This window comes from Labrus mixtus, chromosome 21 (assembly GCF_963584025.1).
Source record: "Labrus mixtus chromosome 21, fLabMix1.1, whole genome shotgun sequence".
NCBI classification, from domain to species: domain Eukaryota; kingdom Metazoa; phylum Chordata; class Actinopteri; order Labriformes; family Labridae; genus Labrus; species Labrus mixtus.
Window position 1 is genome coordinate 5,854,792 of NC_083632.1, and position 20,092 is coordinate 5,874,883.

At 40.7% G+C, this 20,092-nt stretch overlaps 1 protein-coding gene across 2 annotated transcripts in view; it reads left to right on the top strand.

Moving 5' to 3' along the window:
- The window catches only part of ttyh2 (tweety family member 2), a 70,292-nt gene extending 50,731 nt beyond the window's left edge, over positions 1-19,561 (top strand). The window contains exons 6-15 of one of the 2 annotated variants that reach the window (XM_061028022.1): positions 1,193-1,265; positions 7,504-7,573; positions 7,665-7,720; positions 10,601-10,693; positions 10,821-10,913; positions 11,331-11,473; positions 12,792-12,974; positions 13,066-13,144; positions 16,018-16,044; positions 18,145-19,561. In XM_061028022.1, the coding sequence (XP_060884005.1) occupies positions 1,193-1,265; positions 7,504-7,573; positions 7,665-7,720; positions 10,601-10,693; positions 10,821-10,913; positions 11,331-11,473; positions 12,792-12,974; positions 13,066-13,144; positions 16,018-16,044; positions 18,145-18,225 (898 nt within the window). In that variant the 3' untranslated portion in view covers positions 18,226-19,561. The remainder of the gene's footprint in view (positions 1-1,192; positions 1,266-7,503; positions 7,574-7,664; positions 7,721-10,600; positions 10,694-10,820; positions 10,914-11,330; positions 11,474-12,791; positions 12,975-13,065; positions 13,145-16,017; positions 16,045-18,144) is intronic. The other variant, XM_061028023.1, reaches the window with a different exon arrangement.
- Positions 19,562-20,092: the final 531 nt, after the last annotated feature.

Below are 20,092 nucleotides of genomic sequence, written 5' to 3' on the forward strand. Positions count from 1 at the left end.
CAATTTACAGACGCTATGAGCTCATCAGGGTGGGAGCAAACCGTTAAACAAAACCACATGTTTATTTTTCCACATGGGTGCACATAACAGTCGTCCACCCGGGGGGGTGTACTGTAATCCAATGTAGTATTGGATTACAGTATCACCCAATATTGGGTGACTTCTTGTTTGTTTAACCACAGATTTTACATTCATGGTGATTCCCAGTTTGGTACTTCCTCATCGCTCACACAGATGTTTGGAAAGAGGTTAATACTAATCAACAAGTTTACACCCTAAACCCTAAAAGTTGACATCAAATTCAATTGTATTTTTTTCCATTGCACATTCTTATACAAAAGAAAATCAAATTAGTATACATAAGAAAATAAGAATTAATAATTCAAATTAGACTTACATAGCTCTTTTCTAAATTCTCAATGAAGCTTAACATGAATAACAACAAAAACAAACCAAAACGACGAAAACAATACAACGAAAAGTAAAAGAAGGAGGATGAGATTGTTAGTGTTTGTAGGCGATGTTGAGGAGGCAAGTTTTTTGGGAATTTCTTGAAGGAAGTGAGTGTGGGGGAGTCTCTAATGTTTTTTTTTTTGAGTGAGTTCCAGAGGGTGGGAGCGGCAACGAAGAAGGCCCTGTCCACCCAGGACCGATGGTTTGTCCTGGAGGGGTGGGAGGGGGGGTTTGAATTTCAACACAGATACTATTGGAGCCAGTCTAAAGATCAGCTGGCAAACGTTTACAATACAGTTTGATTGCTTTATTGGCAGGAGCGTTTTTTAACACAGATTAAGTGTTGGGGGGGGGGGGAACCCACCCTCAGCAACATTTGGTTGATGAATGTTGGAGTCATCCCTCCAGACTTTGAAAAAGGACCTTGTGTCTTGTTTACTTCTCATTTTTTTGCACTGCAAGTTTAAATGAGGAACCTACGTTTCTCTGCCAGTTTTCTAATGATGTGATTTATAATCAATTCAAATTACTCTTAAAAAAAAAAAAAAAAAGTACTCTAGAATGGAACAACTGATGCACATTATCAATCATTGTGTTTGAAATGAAAGGCTTTAATTCGTTTGGATGGATGGCCAGCGTCAACCGAGCCATCGTTCTGTGGTTGTCGAGCTTTGTGTTCATCCTCATTTCATGATTGATTATTGTCGTCCTGTGAACCTGCTGCTCTGTGTCCCTGCAGGATGATGGTGTTTGGAGTGCTGACGCTGGTCCTGAGCTGGACCTCTCTGGGAGCCGACCTGGCCACTGCTGTGGTGAGCTGCTTGGCTTCTTCTTCTTCTTCACACTTTAACTGACCGCATTTTTCTCCAGTAACAACCATACTGTAGTATCAACTGGTCTCTAATCCATTCTTGTCATTCCCCCGTCAGTGGTGATAAATTGCTTTCACTACACGCACACTGCGCTTGAGAAATGTCTTCATGAGGACATGAGTATGCACTGCTGCGTATGTACCTATGTGCCTGTGGAAAATAATGCATTAAAAATGTGCAGTTTGTGCAATTTCTTGCATTTACATTGAGCCTATCCACACAAAAATATTGCAATCATTAGCTTTATATTTGCTTATTCAGCATATTTTCCTTAGTTAAGTATAAGCCCAACATAATTTTTTATTCTAAGCAGAATATATTTGAGCCCTTACATTAATGCAGTGTCATCTAAAAAGGTTTTAGCTCGTTCTCACTGACCATTCTAATTTTTTTCAATCCTTCAGGGCCTGTGTCCACTTACAGCTTTTCATGACCTCAACTCCAGAGCTCTTCTCACTGGCGTTTACTGTTGCTAGGTTACAAAAGTTGGCTCAAGGCCTTTCCGCTTCCCTCGTCAGTGTCCGTAACAGGTCTTAAATTTCTCTGTTTGCTTATTATTAGTTTGAGTTTGAGAAAATATCACCAAGAAAACATGAAATGAAAAATGAGAAGTAAAACGTGTCCTGGCATTAGCAGCAGCTCTTGACCCGGAGATCGCTCCCCCCCTGAAAAGACGAGTCACATTCGTCTCTCTTCCGCCATTGTTGTTGATAAAAGTTGATAAAAGAAGTCCCGAACATTCTTGACTTTGATTGGTTGGGGAGGGAGAAGTGACATTACATTACAGTTTGCACAAATTCTACTCACTTAGAGCCCCTCTCCGCTGTCCAGCTGATGTCTTGAGGAGTCTTTCAAATGAAGCATCACAGGGATTATTCACTGAACAACAAGGCAGGTGCCAGGCTCCTGACGCTATCAGATTTTTTCCTTCTTTATGTCAAAATCATCCATAAAAAGAAAACCGTGGTATACAGTTGAGTTTAAAAAAACACTTGTGGAGTGAAGTTTTTATTGAAAACAAGTGAGCTGTGGAGCTGAGCAGCCTGTCTCTAGGTAACTTGGATTTTATCCATTTGTACCTCAGCGTGCTGTGAGCGTATAGCGACAGAAAAACTGCTGACACTGAGGGTGTTTTTAGCGCTTAGGACCCTGACTGCTGATAATACTGAGCTGCATTAGCTGGTGCAGCCAGACAGTGTTGCGGGACACAGGCCCTTATTTTTCTTTCTGTCACCTCGTACACTTTCAATCATAGCTGTCAAACAACAAGCTCCTAAAAATAGACCAACAAAAGAACAAAATCCACACAACCAGCGAGATTATTCAGACGGAATAACTTGATTCAGTGACGAGGATTAGAAATGATGATGAATTCAGTTGCAGCTTTTTAAAGCCTATCAGGCAGAATGTGTGAATCACCTCAGTGACACACACAAATATGCCAAATAAGTGTTGAAATGACGTAGTGTGTGACACTGAGCAAGATGGGGGAATAAAGAGATATTTAACAAAGAATGATGATCGGATAGAGGAGCGCCAGTGTTTGACTCACCTGCCTCAGGCGAGTGCGGCTGGGTTTGTTTTTTTTCCAGGTTTCTTATTGGATGTTGTGTTCTGACTCGGGGGGCCGTAGAGGATTGATCGCATGTGTGTGAGTTTAAGTTGGAGTTAATTAGCATCGGGTGGAAAGCAGTAGGAGGCGGGGCGAACGGTTACAAAATATTAGACTCTGGTTTCATCTTCCCCCTTTTCATCTACCGGTGTAAAGTGTCCTTTTCTAAGACTCCGATCTCTGTGGTCTACATGTGCTCCATCCATGGGAGAACTCCTTCGGGATTCCTTTTGATGCCGAAGCGAGGACACACAGAAAAAGAAAATCCAGTCGCAAAGAACCCCTGCGAGCACACAGATGTTCAAAGAGCTGCACAAAACAGAACTTTGAACAAACAACATACAGATGATTTGCACTTCAATAAGTGCCTGCTGCACTGTGAGGTACAGTATGTTATGTGCAGGAGGAAATGTGAGCTTTCTAGGAAAACACCAGGAGACGCAATCTGATTGACAAAATCACATTTTTCTTCTCCTCTGCATCAATGTTTCATACAACACGGAAATATTCTCAGTGATGTTACTCATTTGTTCAGGGTGAGGCAATTGGGAGTCGAATGGTGGTGGCTGCCATATTGGAATTATTCGCTCACCTTCTCCAACCTAACTTTTGGTGAATCTAGAAACAGACAACAAGGGGGGAGCTGAGCCCACCACCCAACCCCACCATCCCCATACAGTTTGTTTTGCCCCCATAAATTAATGAGCTCTCCAGACCCAAATCTTTTTTTTTTTTGTTAACCAGGCTGTAAACTTGCTTATTTCTGCTGTATACATGGGACCTAATGAGGATCCCTTGGCTTTTGCCAGCGGCTTCAATTTTCAAGACCAGCATGCTTGGTCATTACTAAGAAGGGAGGTCAGGCTAGGGGAGGCCCTTAAAGAAGCATGCAGGCTTCCAACACATTTCATCTTAGTCTGTTCATTAGATTTATTCATATTTGTGTAAAATTGGGAATCGAGATCTGCTAAAGGTCTTGGGGTCATCAAAGATTTAACGATCAATCGTTAGGCGAGCAGCCATCCATTTCTGATGTCCCGGGTATTTGTCAGAGGGGAAATTGGGAACTTGATGGACCAACAAATCAAAATCATTAGAAATAATCAACTGGAGACAATAAGTATCCATACTGATGGTTTTCCCCCCACTTTTTGCAGATTGTTGTCAAGATGTCTTTCTTAAATGAGAGTATATATACTGTTATATGCAGTTAAATAGCTCAAAAAAAGCTTTTCAAAATTGGATCTTGCTCAATGGAACGATTAGAAATATAGAAACCTCACCCACAGGGAGACATTTAACAAGAAATAGAAGAAGAAGAAGACATACTTTATCAATCCCCAGGCGGAAATTCAGGTTTTCCACCCTGTTACTGAGGATGCTATCCACACATAATGGAGGGTCAGGAGTACACACACACACATGCACACAAGTTATCATATGGACATCCACTAGTCAGAGCAGGAGAACACATGAATGACCGGCATGAGCACTTGGCAGCAGCTACTCCCAATTTCCAAACTTCGGTCAATACCAGGTCTGAAACCCAAGAGCCTACAGAGTGAGCTGCTGTGTGACGGGGTAGATAAGGACAGAAAATGTCAAACAAATGATTTACAGAAATAAGTCTTCTCATTGGATCTTCTCAGTGTGAATTACAAAATATACTATTGCATCTGTTTCCACCTGTTCTGTAACCTGTCTGGTCAACGTCCACTTGGCCTTTCCTCTACCTGTGAGCAAACAGAGCACAGCATCACAGAGCGTCACGATTGTTCAGGCAGCGACACAACAAAAAAAAAAGAAGCTATGAACAAAGATGTATTTCATGAACGTTTTCCCTCTGAGTTGTGTGTTAATGCGAGCTGAACGGGCCTCAGATTGTTTGTGGATATTTGTTTGCACTTTGGCCAGGTGCAATGAGACAGGAGTGTGTGTAATAATCTGATGGCGTGAAGGTTAAAACAGTCACCGGTGTGTGTGTGTGTGTGTGTGTATAAATGTACTGCTCTGTGACTCAGTGCAGTCTGCACTGTGCTGAATACCAAATAACAGATCTCATACCTCTGAAAACAAAACCCTGTTAGGCTGTCGGTGTTTGAAGTGTTTTACATTAAATCTATACTCAGCTGATATACAAAAATGCCCAAGGACATTTTTTTTCTCAATCACTTTGTGTGTCTGAAAAATAGTTTAAACTCAGCAAGTAGCAACTTTGCTGCCACTCCAGTCAATGCTCCCGTTCTCACATGAAGCACCTTCACGGTCCACCTCTGAAACGTGCCACACAGCACCGCTCCATTTCAAATACACACCAAGTCCATTGTTGACGGCGCTCTCTGCCAGCACGCGTCAAGCTGAACAGAATAGACCGACCGAAGACAGGAAGTCAGACAGGGAAAACGAAAAGAGCATTTGGTCACTTTCAAAATGAAACAAAATAGATACATAGAATCTTTATTGTCGTTGTATAAAAACACAACAGAACTTTGTTTGCAGCAATCCTGTACAGCAGCGTTTGCAAAATAGGTTCACATATATATACAAATATATTTGTAAATTGGACCCAGTGGGGCGGGGTGTGTGCAGTCAGATGGAGCAAAGACGTGGCACTGAAGGAACGCAGCGTTCACAGGCTATGTGGGAATTGCGGATCGTTGCTAATGTTTCTTCTCTTTGGAATCAAACCTCTCATTCAAAACGGGTTTTAAGCCACCATTTAAACCACGGGGTGACATCATGATGTCTACCAAAATCTTTGTACAAAAGAGGATAGAAGAAAGCCCCACCAATACATTTGATGAAGTGGAATAAATTGAATAAATTAACTTACCTGACAGTTTACTTTAAAGCTTAATCCATGAAAATATTTATATTTTTTTGTTCCAATTACCAATGGACCAATTATTTAATGGACTTATAACTAGTTTCAGTACTTTTACATTTCATGGATTGCTTCTGAAAGATTGTTGCTTTAGCCGAAGCAAGTCTCTCATTCACTTGACTTTAATTCCAATTTATTCCAGATAATATTTTCAACTCAGACTCTTGACTCGATGCTTCACACAAACACACAAGTCGTCCATCTCTGACATTTCTCTCAGGAGCCACAGACTGGAGCAAACACAGGACCAGTCATCAGTCTGTAGCCGAGCTGAGATAAAAAAAAAAGACCCTTTGTGGAACTTGTCGGCTTGATAGCCACTTAGCCTTCCCTTACAGCCCAGACTCGCTCCTGCAATCTGCCAATGTGTGAAAATCACAGTCAGACCTGGCTCACTCCTTCTGCAATCACAGAGGGTCGGACTTTTGATTGTATATTTGTTACTGCAGCCAGACTACTGTGTCCCCCTTTTAGATGAGAACGATGCCAAACAACCAACACAAACTTCACCGCCAGTGTGTTGAATTAGTGTGTAGAGGTGTCTGAGGATCTGCTTGTGTGGCTGCAGTCAAGTGTGTTTGTAGGATATTTACTGTATGTGCATATCTGAGAGCAGATGTTTGTGTGTCTGCAGGGGAATCTTTAAATTGCATGTGTGTGTGTGGAGGCGACAGTTAGATTACAGCCTCAGATCAGAATGAATTAATGCATAATGAAATGCAATGCTGTTGCAGAACTCTTAATTACAGACAGCGGGTAGTCAGAGGTGTGCGTTCTCAGAGAATCACTGCACTTCCATCAGGAATTCTAACAAAGAGATCCTGGTGTGTTAGAGCTCCTGGTGTCCCTCGTTTCATACAGACTAGCTCGGGTTAGGAGCAGATTCCGGCCTGTTTTATCTCGTATGTGCGTGGGGCTCATTAGCGCTCCCCTCAGAGATGGTTTGACTTCACTCAGTGTGTGTTTGCCCTGAGCCCGGGAGACGTTTAACATTCAGCACAGCACAGCTCGAAGGAGACCGCCGCTGCTCACTTTCTGTTATTTTGCCCAGACAGGTTCCTTGTTAGCGCGGGGCAGTGGAGGGAAAGTGTCTGATTGACAGACTGGAGAAGTGTTTCTGTCTAGACGTGATAAAGAGGATTATCGGAGCGGCCCATCATCCTTATTTTTTTCCATGTGACAAAAACAAAACAATGAGGATGATATAGTCGTCATTATTGTTCAGCCATGTCAAAATTCCATGCGACCACACATGGGGTCTGGACCCCAAGGATGAGAAAGCCTGATATACATATACACAATACAAATCCTTCAAAGTCTTATTCAAATATAACTTGTGGTAACACGTTTATCTTTACAGTACAAAGTTTTGCTACGATCCTCACAATACCCATTATATAATAATAATATGTGACAATGGTAGAGTTATATTCAGCTGAAAGTCCCAGTGCTGTTATACTCAGTACTAGCACTCCCTGAATACATTTTGTGCAATCAGGTTACTTGCTCCGAACTACATGTTGAATAATTAACATATTATGAAAAGCACTTTGCTCCTTCTCTGAATGCTTATTTAAGAATATCTGGGTTTAACCTCATTATTTCAAGGACTGTTTATTCCTGTCTGCTGTATTGTTGTTGTCTGCTGACTGCTCTCGCACATGTCTCCTCTTTTGTTTCAGGGCACGAGTGATTTCTGTGAGTGCCCTGACAAGTTCATCTTGAGCCAAACAAAGAGTGTCATTGGAGCTGGTGAGTGCTAGTGTGAACACGTGAACACGCACACTGTAGAGAAGTAAAAGTGAGATGTATTGAACCGTGTGCCTGTTTGTGTCCTCCACAGATATAGTTCATTACTACATGTACTGCAACCAGACCGTCGCCAACCCATTCCAGCAGGTAGGAAACTGACATCCCATTGAATGTTGACTGATATTGACTGATAGGCTTTTGTAGGATATTCTGCCGGTCATGAGAAGTGAATTTGTCCAGGTTTCAAAGGGATATTTTCTTGCACCTTTGTACTGAAAAAATCTCAGTGTTGACTATGTTGTTTGTGGTTTACACCGGCATCTGAATGTGTGCAGCAATAGAGTCCATGACGAATATCCCTCAGGGAACAATAAAGTGTATCAAATTGCATTGCATCATATTGTAGCGTATTGCCTTGTATCGTATCGTACAGTACAGTATCACATCACATCGAATAAAAGACCTGCTTTAGGGTAACATACATTCCTTGTTCATTTAAATTTAGAACAGTTATTTTCTACATATTGAAATATAGTCAAAAATATTCTGTTGTTAACATTTGACATTTTAAAACTTTTTCTTTCCAACCACAATTCTTTTTTCATTTTAACCTTAATGTTAAGACATCTATATGACCTGCTACTAAATCAGCGCTCAATGGAGGGAGGGTTCATTATGCTGCCCTTCAAGCCTCATCTTTGTCTATGCGTGCAGCCCCATCTGTCTGAGTCACATCCCGATTTCACCTTATGAGTCTGGCAGATTGCTTCAAGACATTCTCTGGGGCTGTCAGCATTACTTTCTTTCTTTCTCTTTTTCTGTAGTTCTCAAAAAAAAACAAGCCAAAAAAAACAAAAAAAAAAACAAAACTGCAGAGTGGTTTCAACATTTTTTGAAATTCATCTGTTCCGTTAGTTTACTGTTCCGAAAAAGCAGAGTCGAGATTGGGGGTCAGATCACTGACTTTGCTGCTTACATCAGTCAGCAGTAAAGTCAATTTCTACATGCTGTGGCTCAGCAGAGCTCAGATCCTATTATCTGGCTCTGGTAGAGATACCCTGAGGATAACGAGAGCAGAGCAGCAGAGGTCTGACAGCCGTCACCCCGCCTGGTAAACAAAGTCAGCTCTCTTTTCTCTGCCACGTAGACGCCCAACAGGTGCAAAGTTCACGAGCAAGCTGGCAGATACAGGAATTCACATAGATTTGCAAACATACAAGCTTCCTCTCTTCTGTCTCTCTTTCCCTCTCTTGTGTATTCTCAGCCTGAAACACAGCCGTGCCCTGTACTTCTACCCTTGGTTAACTTGTATCTCATGGCTCTGGGCATCACTCTTGCGTCAACTTTGCTCCCTTTCCTCAGCTCTATTCTATTCTTATCATCATCATCATCCCTTTTTTCTAACTCCTACATCCACTTTTCTGCCCTTTATTTTTTTTTTTACTTTATTTGGCTCGGGAAAAAGCTCACCCAAGCTGAAAGAAAAAGCAAAGTCTGATCAGGTCGCTTGGATTGTGCAGCAGCAGCGAGCAGTTTGACCACAGACGGTCATGCAGATCCAGAAAGAAATGTCAGATCAAAGGAAGGCAATTACATTTGTGGATGGTTGAGGTAATTGACCATATCCTGTTTCAATTTAACATTCCACTGCAGGCCAGGGGGTTTCCATGCAATCTCTCTACGTTGCGGTGACTGTGAAGATACAATTTTCCTTTTGAGATGTGGCAGATTGATTCATTTATGGTTCCGCCTCAATGTTAATTTAAGAATAGTCATGGGGCAGAAGGTGCTGTCTTTTAGATGAGATGTTATTATCAATGTGCTGTTGGCTGTATTAAACTGAATATGGGGGCTTAGTTTTCCCCCTGTCGGTAGGATGATCAACCTACTCGACCACTCTGAGAGACACCAGTTACAGCATGTTGTCATGATGAAACTTGTAAGGTCACAGCCCTATAGAGCCATAATATATTATTGATATATTTGGTTTAAAACTGTAGGCTAAGGTATAAATTACATAGAAATAAAATAATACCCTATGAATGTGCCATTTCAACAAAAGGCAGTTTTTAATGAGACCACAGTGAAGCTAACTATTTCTGCTGACTATGTTAGCTTTAGCGTTGGGAAGTTGCCCTGAAGCTGATTTATTTACTTCTAAGGTTAAGAGTTGAAACCAACATAGGATAGGGATGAAATTCAGTTTCTGGGATAGGCTAATACTTTACAGACAAACAGGGACTGCAATTATATTGTTTTCTAATTTAAGAATCTGTTAATGTATAGTTATAATTTCAACAGTGTTGCTTTAAAGCTAACTAACTCAGCTAGCCTAAACTGAAGCAGACTTACTAACCATTTCTTAAAAAAAAAAAAGAAGAAAAAAGACAAGAACAAATCAATTCAGATGCTAACAACATTGTAATTGTGTTTCTCATTAGTCAGTAGCTACAACTACTCAGAATGGAGCAAAGGAAGACAGCAGAACTAATCCTACTAAAAGCTTATTAGCCTAGCTTAGCTAACTATTTGATTGTCTGGACAACAGCTTCTATTTAATCTGACAATGACTTGTTTTCTTGTTTTGGGAGGGGGGGGGGGGTGTAGCATGTACTTAAGGTTTAATAGACCTGTGACACACATGGGCTAAGCAGCTTTTACAGTTCAAACCCTTTTTTCTCAAATTCACTGTCTCTGTTCACATTAACAGTTTCCTGCCAGTTCAAAGCTAGCTCTGACATATGTCACAGTTTTTTCTTTATCTGTCCCTTTCAAATATACTCAATTAACAACTGAAAATGAGCTCCATAATGTATCTTGTTATCTATGATTAATTTGCTTTCAGTTTGGGAAAAGACGAGGAAACTGTCATATGACTTAATTTAAAAAAAAGAAATGTGTTTTCTATTTTCAACGTTGGCCTTTCCGTACTCCCCTTGTCGTATAAATTTCCATATAGATCACAGTTTGTCTTCATTTGCATGCTCTTTACTCTGTTTGAGTTTAAATGCATTTTCTTGTTTACAGCCTCTAACCATCTTCCAGAGGTCCCTGACCACCATGCAGATCCAGATCCAGGGACTGCTGCAGTTTGCTGTGCCTCTCTTTCCTACAGCTGAGGTATCACATACGCACAGGCGTTTGGCTTTATGCTACAGAATAACAGTGTCAAATGTTTGAGAAGCATGAAATCGATTAGCTTCTATAATAAGCACTCTTTCTGTGATGTATGCTGAATTCTCCACAGAGAGACCTGCTGGGTATCCAGAATTTGCTCAACTCCTCTGAGGCAAGTCTGCACCAGCTGACCGCCCTGCTGGACTGCAGGGGGCTCAACAAGGTTTGTTCTCTAATTGGCATCACAGCAGCACAACTGGGTCAACAGGGGCCACGCAGGAAAACAGCATGAAACCGAAAGTGGAACTTAGAAGAGAGCAAAGGGAATCCTCAACAGAAAATGGAAATGAACTTTTTTAAAGTATTTTCATTTTCCCTTTTTTTTTAGTTTCCTGCGCTGTTTAACTTTACTGTTTTGCAGTGTAGATCACAACGGCTGCGAGTTTATATGAATAATGTGGGACTTCCTGCTGGATGTGCATGACATGAATGAAATATATGTCTTCCTGAAGATGTCACGCTCCACCGCTCCGAGTGCATTTCATCTTGTGCTTCATTTTGTCTGCTGTGAATTCAAATATGACAGCAAGAGTCTTTCCAACGAGCATTATTTAGTTCTGTGTGTGTTTGCCCTCTTTAGGACTACCTGGATGCGATGGTGGGGGTGTGCTACGACGGGGTGGAGGGCATGCTCTACCTCTGCCTTTTCTCCGCCCTGGCAGCCTGTGCCTTCACTGTCATGCTGTGTGCCATTCCCCGGGCGTGGAGACAAATGGCCTGCAGGTGAGTTTGTTCTCTGCATGCCTGCACAGGCGCCCTCATTTCCTCCTGCAGCCATCTCCATGCAGCGTTTTGTCCTCTATGAGCTAACACATATTAATTTGATATCTTCTTTAAAATATGCCCAGATATTTTACTACACAAATACTACTATGTAAGTGCAGGGATGCAAAATACCTTCACGAGTAGCAAGTTATCTAAACTGTTGAGGCTGATTTGACATGTTTTCACCTGACAAACACGAAGTGCTTAATAATACCAAAGACGACATTTCCCTGTCCTTCAGAGCTGCATCGTTTTGCCCTGATTCAGAAAACAATGAATAATATCATGCAGAGTTTTGAGACTTGCTTTGAAAGGTTATCCATCACAATGAGCTATCTCTAACCTTTATGTCTTTGTCAGTAACATTCTCATTTGGTAGTAATAAAGATGTAAGCAGGGGCTGTTTGGAAACTTCTTCTGAAGACGCACTGACACCTCAAATGTAATCTACCCAGAAGCTGACTTTTTTTAATGTAATAAGCAATGCCCATAGAAAAGCTCCCTGAAGGAAAGTCCCTGCTCACAGCTATATGACAATGCAATGATATCACAATCACGCATTTGTCCAAAAAAAGATGGTTTTAATGTCGGTTATGATGAATCACATGTATCAATCAGCTGCTTTTCAGACAGTTCCAAAGAAAGACATCGCTTCTTGGAAGAGGGGAAGTTTAACTTTTAACCTCCCCCGTGCATTTTAAAATTAGCAGGAAGCAATGTGACATGATGTGTGGGGAGAGGGGCAAAACATTCAAATCTCAAGTTGAAGTCAGACACCGTGCATCTGCCTCAGAAACATTAGACACAAATCAGTTTTGTGATAGATTTAGTAAATAATGGTGTAGGTAATAACATAAACCCAGTGCTGCTTTGCCTCTGTTTGAATGTTAGCGTGACTTTAAGTGTGTCGTATTAGCTTTCTGCAGTTCCTCTGTGCCCACCAATACCCAGAAAGAAATCTGTACATTACTTTGAAATTACAAAAAGATTAAAAGGTGATAGTTTCCAGGTAAGTTCTGCATCTTGTTTCCTTTGGTTTCTCAGTAATATATGGATTATTTTGGTATGGACCTCAGAGACAATGCTTGCCTTTTACTATGTAAGTCACACTGAACCTAAAATGAAATCTGGGTCTTTTTACAACGATGAACTTTCTGATGACCGTTACCTTGACTCTAGACTGTATGTTAGCACACCCTGGGATAATCTCTCACAGGTTAAACACCTCCAGACTAAGCTAATCATCTGGCTCCTCTCCTCTGATGTTTTTTTTTAGGGAACGAGATTATGACGACATTGACGAGGAGGACCCATTTAACCCTCGGAGGAGGATAAGCTCCCAGAACCCCAACCTCACCAACATGCAAAGCTTCTGCAGCTACAGCAGCAGCATGGGCAGTCAGAGCAGCCTGCACCGGCCCACCCCGGCTCTCACAAACGCCCCCATGTCTGAGTACATGTGAGTGAGAGAGAAGATCAGATGTCTGCATTTAATGTGTGTTTAATATCTCTGAACCTGAGTCCCTTCAATTCTTTCTTTCTTCTTTAAGGAACCACACAGTTCTGTTTGGGGGAAATCCACGGTACGAGAATGTGCCTCTGATAGGACGAGGCTCTCCACCTCCCTCGGTGCGTTGGGTCCCAGAGGCCAAGTCCTTTCTATGATGTCACTTCCTTTTGTGCTAAAGACTTACAGATTTAGCCTTGAAAGTACAGAAAAATGTCCTTTTATGAAAAACTGCTGCTATACATAGTATTCACATGGTGGCCATTTTCCTCTGCGCTAAAAGCTAAAATGCTGCTATTAGGCTGCTATGTTCAAGGTTTTAGGTTGAATAAATGGACCTTTAAGGTATCATTTTTATCATTACGTGTTTATAATAATCATTTCACCGCTTCACAATTAGAAGACAACAGAAAAGACAGTTGATGTAGAAATCCAGAGGGATGTAGGGTGTATGTTATAATACTACAGGTAAAAGCAGCTACAGCAGCTAATGCTAGCATTCAAACTTTTCCTAGCTAACATTTTCATTAGCTAGGAATGTTAGCATTTTCCCCTACAACGTGTAACACTTCCAAACATAATTTAAGCTTTCACACACTTTCAGTCTAATGGTAATATTATTGAGTAAGTGGCTGGAGGATAATGTTAGCGGTTTTATGTACGTAGCTAAAGCGTCAATGAATGCATTGATTGCTCTTGAAATGTAGCCACATTTCCCTCTAGATTTTCAGTGTTCATTATCTTTTGCTAAACAATTGAGTAGCAGTCATATTCCTTATATTTATTCATCTTACATCCTTGAACATAGCAGTATGTCAATATTACAACAATTCAGCCTCCCAGCCTGAGCATGATGTCGGAGTCAATGGCTGCCAACAAAATACAGTCCATTTTAATAAAAACCTTCGCTCAGTGGTAGAACTCACTTTATTCCTTAAATTTGACCTTTATATCACCCAGATATGAAGCCATACTCTAAAAAGACCTCCAAAGAACAACTTTTTAAAACACCTGATTTTTAAATATTTAACTCAGATGCTGCGCACTGTGCCTTCATCTGCTTTCCATAACTTACCGGAGGCTGACTTACAGTACCAAAGCAAGGCGAGGAGAAGTAATGAAGTTAATATTTTATCATGAACTGAACATCATTTAGCTTCTCCTGGGCCGAACTCCCAGGAGGAATAGACAACGGGTCGTAACCCATAAGCTCCAGAGTTGACACTGAAGGTTTTCTTCCGCAGTGAACAATTTGGCCCCCAGCTGGGCCACTCGTGTCTTCTTACTTTACAACACGGAGCTAAAAATAGAAACATTTTGGATTAAATTTTCATAGTGCACAGCCTCTAAATAACAAGGCACGCAAGTGTGTGATGAAATGCAGCAATTCAGTGCATTATGCAGAAATGTCTTTAGTCACATACATCCTTATACATAGTAAAATGCGTAGTGAAATACTTTTAGTACCTGTCAATAAAATATAATAACACAAAAACTCTCAAAGTAAATTATATAAGATTTCTAATATACAGTAACCGACTTTAAATCAGTGTTTTGTAACGTTCTTTTTAAAGAGAGACAATAGCTGTGTTTCCACCAAAATAACTCAGGTTCTCAAGAGTCCCAGGTGCTTCTTCTTACGGACAAAAAGGTTCCACCCAGCCAAATCGTTTTCTGCATTTTCACCAAGGTGCAAAAACCTGTGAAGATTAGACAAGCCAAAAATAAATGTTTAGTGCTACAAGCCCCCACTCCAAAGTCCCTGTACTTTTTGATAGCACTACACCAAATGTCCCTTCAAGGGACAATACAGGTCTGAACTGAACTAAGCTGGGAGCAGGGACAAGCAAAGTCCCAGGGACTCTGGTCTCTGCAGTGGAGACTTGTTCAGTACGTTTACATGCAGTTAGAACAAGTCGATTTATCGTGCTAGTCCACTCAAAACTTGACTTTTAAAAAGCTGGAATCGCCCGAAGACAAATTTCTCGAAGTCGGACCAACACTCCTTGATGATGCGGTTGGGGATCAATTTACTTTTGGATGTTTACGCCTCAATTGGAGCCAAATTGGCCAAATTGGTTCTGCACAGGCTCCACAGTGTACGTGCTGAGCTTTGACTCAGCAGTCAAACAACATAAATACTAAATACCTAGCAGAAGTCAAGTTGTCGTCTGCCTTCGGATATCACCATTAGCTAGAAGGATAACGTGCAGTGCATTTGAACCATGAGTAAAGTGTAGAGTACGCACAAAATGTACAGCGCTGTAATGTACAGGTGTCAAGTTGTCGACTTAAAACCATTATGGTTTGCTAAATTGTTAGCAAGGTCAACAAGCAGAAAAAAGGTTCGATAGTAGCTAGCTTAAAGGGAGCATATCGCCACCTTCTGTCGCGGAGTCAGACATACTTCCGTCAATAAAATAATTCTTCCACTGTGTTTGAATTTGGAGATGAGGACAGTAATCCAATAATGGCCAAATCGAGCTGTAGCTAAACTTAACTGTGCTTGTTACAACGTACTGATTGAGTTCCTCCACTTGCAGAGGAAACGCAGCTAATATTGTGATCATTAACTCAGGATACAGAAACTTTATATATAAATATTGTATTTACTTGTAAATGTAAAAAGTGGTTTAAATGCGCCTACATTTTTACAATGTATATTTTTTTCTATTTGTAATTTCAGTATATTATATGTGTTTTTCTAGCCGGTCATCATTCTCATTAACGTTCAGTCTGAAGGTCCAACTTTAGTTAACCAGAAATGTGATGCACTCTGCCTTATGACTTCTCTCCTAATTAAGAGCAGGCAGCACTGTTGAATGACATTCTCCCTCATGACTACAAGTGTACAGCACCATGCAGTAGTCTGCGGCTAACAGCTTCTTTTATGTATTTTTTTGTTTGTTTGTTCGTTTGTCATGTGTTTGTTTGTTTGTTTGTTTGTACCTTTTCATTTTCTATATTTCCTCTTTTCTTTAATCAACTTTTGGAGATATACTCTCAGCAGTATAGAAACCGAGTAAGTCTTTTCAACTCTTTTCAACAGGACTAACTCCCTCACTTTTCCTCTGTTGCATCTCTTGTCTTTACCTCTCCTTCTCCTCATATCACTTTGTTTGGTTTCTGTGCGGGTTTTTCCTTTTTGTTGGCATGGATTTAAAACTCACAGCCTTTTGTCTTCATTGCAGAGAGTCTGTCTGAGTTAGTGAGGGTTTGTCTACCCCTGGTGTTCACAGGGTGCTACTGTAGTCATGTCTCAGGGTTTCCCTTTTTGTTCCACAGTTAGCCTCCCCTGTGCATGCACTTCTACTCTAGACATTCAGTTTGACAGCTTGTGTAAGCACCAGGCTCTGTGTAGTTCTGTTGTACTAATTCCATCTGGGTATTTTACAGATTGAGAGGGATGTTACAGTAATGTTTGAGTTAACATTTTGTCAGCTTTATATGTAACTATTACTAATGGTTAAATGTGTTTTAAAAATATTGAAGATTGCATTTGTCTTACGCAAGCCTTTAACCTTTTTTCTGGTGTGGCTTAAAGGAATAGTCCGCAGAAAATCTCATCTATGGATCATAAAACACTCAGATTGCAACTGTGGTCAGCTGAGATTCACAGCAATCCCAGTGGAGTTAAAGGCGAGTCTTGTAAAGTGAATCACTCCTGCAGCATTATCCACCGAATGATTTTGTAACAAGCAGAAAAAAGCAAGAGGTGGAATTACATTTGCAACCCCAAAAAATGGCAAAAACCCAAACAGGCAGGAACTTAAAAAGGCTGGAACATTTTGGCAGGAAGGACAAAACCATACTTGCCCTTTACCCGGGGAGGTGAAATAACCATTGGAAAAGCTATGTAGGTAAGGGCAAGTATAAATATAGCGTAGCTGATGAGGGAATTAGGAGTGTGTCTCTGCATAGGAACAGAAAATCCATGACACACAGAGATAAACTACTGGAAAGGGAGGGAATGGCAGGAAGGCGTTTGACCTTTTGTACAAACCTCCTTTTCTTTCTAACTTACTGGACGCTAGATAAAAAGACTGATACCATTCTTTGATAATCATTAAATTAATAATAATTTAAACCTCTAAAGTTCAGGACAGTGGATAGAGTCAGATATCGGGGTGAGAGAGATCGGGGAATGACATGCAGGAAGGGGGCCAAAGGTCGGATTTGGATCTGGATCTGTCGAAAGTACATATGTAGATAAATCAAGTCAAACCTATCAGTAAATTCAAATGTGTTAGCGTTATTATAAATATTATCTCATGCTTCTTTATACTTCTAATCTATCAAAAGATGACCGACTGTTTTACCGTTATTCAATTTTTAAGCTGAACTAAACTAAACGTCTGGTCAATGAACTTCTATAGAGCATCAATCTTTTCAGCTAACTCCACTAAAAATATGAATAAGGGTATTTCAAGTATGAGCAATGTCTTTGTTCAACGACCATTCTGCCAAAAAGTACGACAGGATTTGACCTTAAACCAGGAAATAAATCAGCATTTTTTCACATCTCTTGTTACCTTCTCTCAAAGTCGATATGTTTTAGTTATCGTTCATTTGTTAGGGAAAAAAAAACTTTATTGGTTTTTACATTTAGCCTTAAACTTAAAACATTTAGCACCCTTGTGAGTCAAGTGTGACTTGTTTTTAAGTTTTTAAACGGTCTTCAAAAAGAGGGGTTGCTAACAAGTGGCCAAATGAAACTGTAGAGGTTTTCTGGGACATTAAACACCATCATGTTTAACATGCTAAAAAAGAAACCTCTACAATCATTGTTAATTTCAGTTTGACAAAGAATCAATTTCCTGCTAAAATACTTTTGAAAAAGCAGCAGGTATTGGTTCACGGAAGTCGAAGTTTGTTTACATAAACAAATAATAATCCAATAATCCTTGGACTAATATTGCCGCTGAAAGGGATTGCAACTTCTGTGAATCAAAGCTGATATAGCTGCTGTTCCTCTCTAAGCTATAATCTTTTGAGAATCGGACACATGATGAGATGTTGATTCTAAGTGAGATTTTCCGTGGACTGTTCCTTTAAACCTCCTGTGACGAGCTCGTAACATTCTCTGTTGGTGTGTCTGTGTGTTTACCTCCTACCTCCGCAGTACTCCCCCAGTATGAGGGCCACCTATCTGTCCATGACCGAGGAACAGAGAAGACACTTTGGGAACGACTTCCAAGCATAGACTTCTTACGCTGTCCGAGGATGGAAACAGCTTCACACACACACACACACACACACACACACACAGATACACACACACACAAACACTCAACAAACAGATTGTGTGGCTGCAGCGAGCATCACAGAGGACAGTGTGTAACAAAGTCGTCGGTCCAGGACGGAGCTGTGTCAGGACAATGGATGCACCGCTGTATGCTCTAAAATGATTCATGACACTCTTCTGTTTGAAGACACATCTGGAGGAGCTCGCTAAATATTTCCGACACTCGCCGTCGACCTCTAACCTGCTCTTAACTTGTTGTGTTATTTGGCTTGACAGGCTGAGTCGTCAATTGATGAAGCACTATGGGAAAGAAGGTGACACGGCAGAGATTTGACTCATACCTTAGTTCTTATGTTTTAATGAAAAATGAAACCAATGATTACTGACTTTGATTCAAGGGGTGGGAGAGGCAATTTTGAGTATTCATTTCTCACCAAGGTAATGCAGTTAGCCTTTTTATTATGAAGTCAAGAATAAAAAAAGGAAATCATTTGTCACTCCTGTTGGAACAGATTTTTTTTTTTTTAATTCAAATTGAGCCTCCAAAGAGAAAAAAACGTGAGCATGACAGCTGGTGTAAACACGACATAGTATTTTCTGTGCCCCTGTGCTTGAGGCTTTTTTTTTTTATTTATGAGGCACAAAGCCAGCAGTTGCGGCACACAGCAGGCGGAGGAGGCTTTGTTGAGGTATAATTTATTTACATTCACACACAGGCATGCCTCGAGTGAAGCTTTGTGTCTTCTGGAGATGACACTACCCTGAGACCACGGCTTCTGTGTATAAAGTGTACAATAACAGACTGGTGTCTCATTCTGATGTGGTTTATTTTCATTTGGTTTTAAAAAAAAACAAAAAAACGTGCCATTTTTATATATTTTTTTCTAGTTTTGTGTGGCGATGTCACATAGGATCACTGTTTATTGTTGTGTCTTGTGTTTTCTAAAGGGCAAATAATTCACGTTTTCTGCATATCTAACCCTGCTAATACAAACGAAAAAGTAGTTTCGCTCAGAACTTGGGAAGCTGTGCTCCTCTAACAATGATTACTTAGAATATTCAGGTAATATTTCTATCAAGTCAAACCATCAAGCAGTTCAGGTTTGTATTGACTAACAATGATTCTCTGTAGGGGTGTTGAATACACAAAAGTTTTGTTTATTAATTATTTTTCTAAGTGTCATTTCTTTCAGCATGTTGCAGTGTACAGGCACTTACTGTGGTGCTTAATTTTGCGTGTGACCTTAAACTACAAGGTCTAACTGTGAGTTGAATAAATCAGTTTTCAGTACAACTTTATGTGTCTTCTGTTTGTTGACCCGCCCGCAGAAGATTTCTCATAAGATAAGACAAGATTCTTATAAGAATTACTTTTATTGATCCCCGCAAGGGGACAGTTCAGGTTTTACACTGCAAGTTCAACACACACATAGGCTGAAATATACACACATGCACAAACAGAATCCTATGGACATGCGCTAATGGAGAGATGTCAGGGTGACGGGGCTGCACACGGTGGGTGCTCCTGAGCTGGTGGCGGGGAGGGGGTTTGGTGCCTTGCTCAGGGGCACCTCGTGCTCAAGAGGTGATCTGGCACCTCTCCAGCTACCAGACCAACTTCCGTATTTGGTCCGCACCGGGACTTGAACCGGCGACCCTGCGGTTCCCAACCCCCCAAGTCCCTACAGACTGAGCTACTGCCGCCCCGAAATGGCTTGGCCAGATGTTTGCTTGAGAAATATACATTTTAAAAGGTAACACACATCTAAAAACTAAAAAGTAGCTATTTTTGTGCGTTTTTCAAAATTAGCGCTATATAAATCTC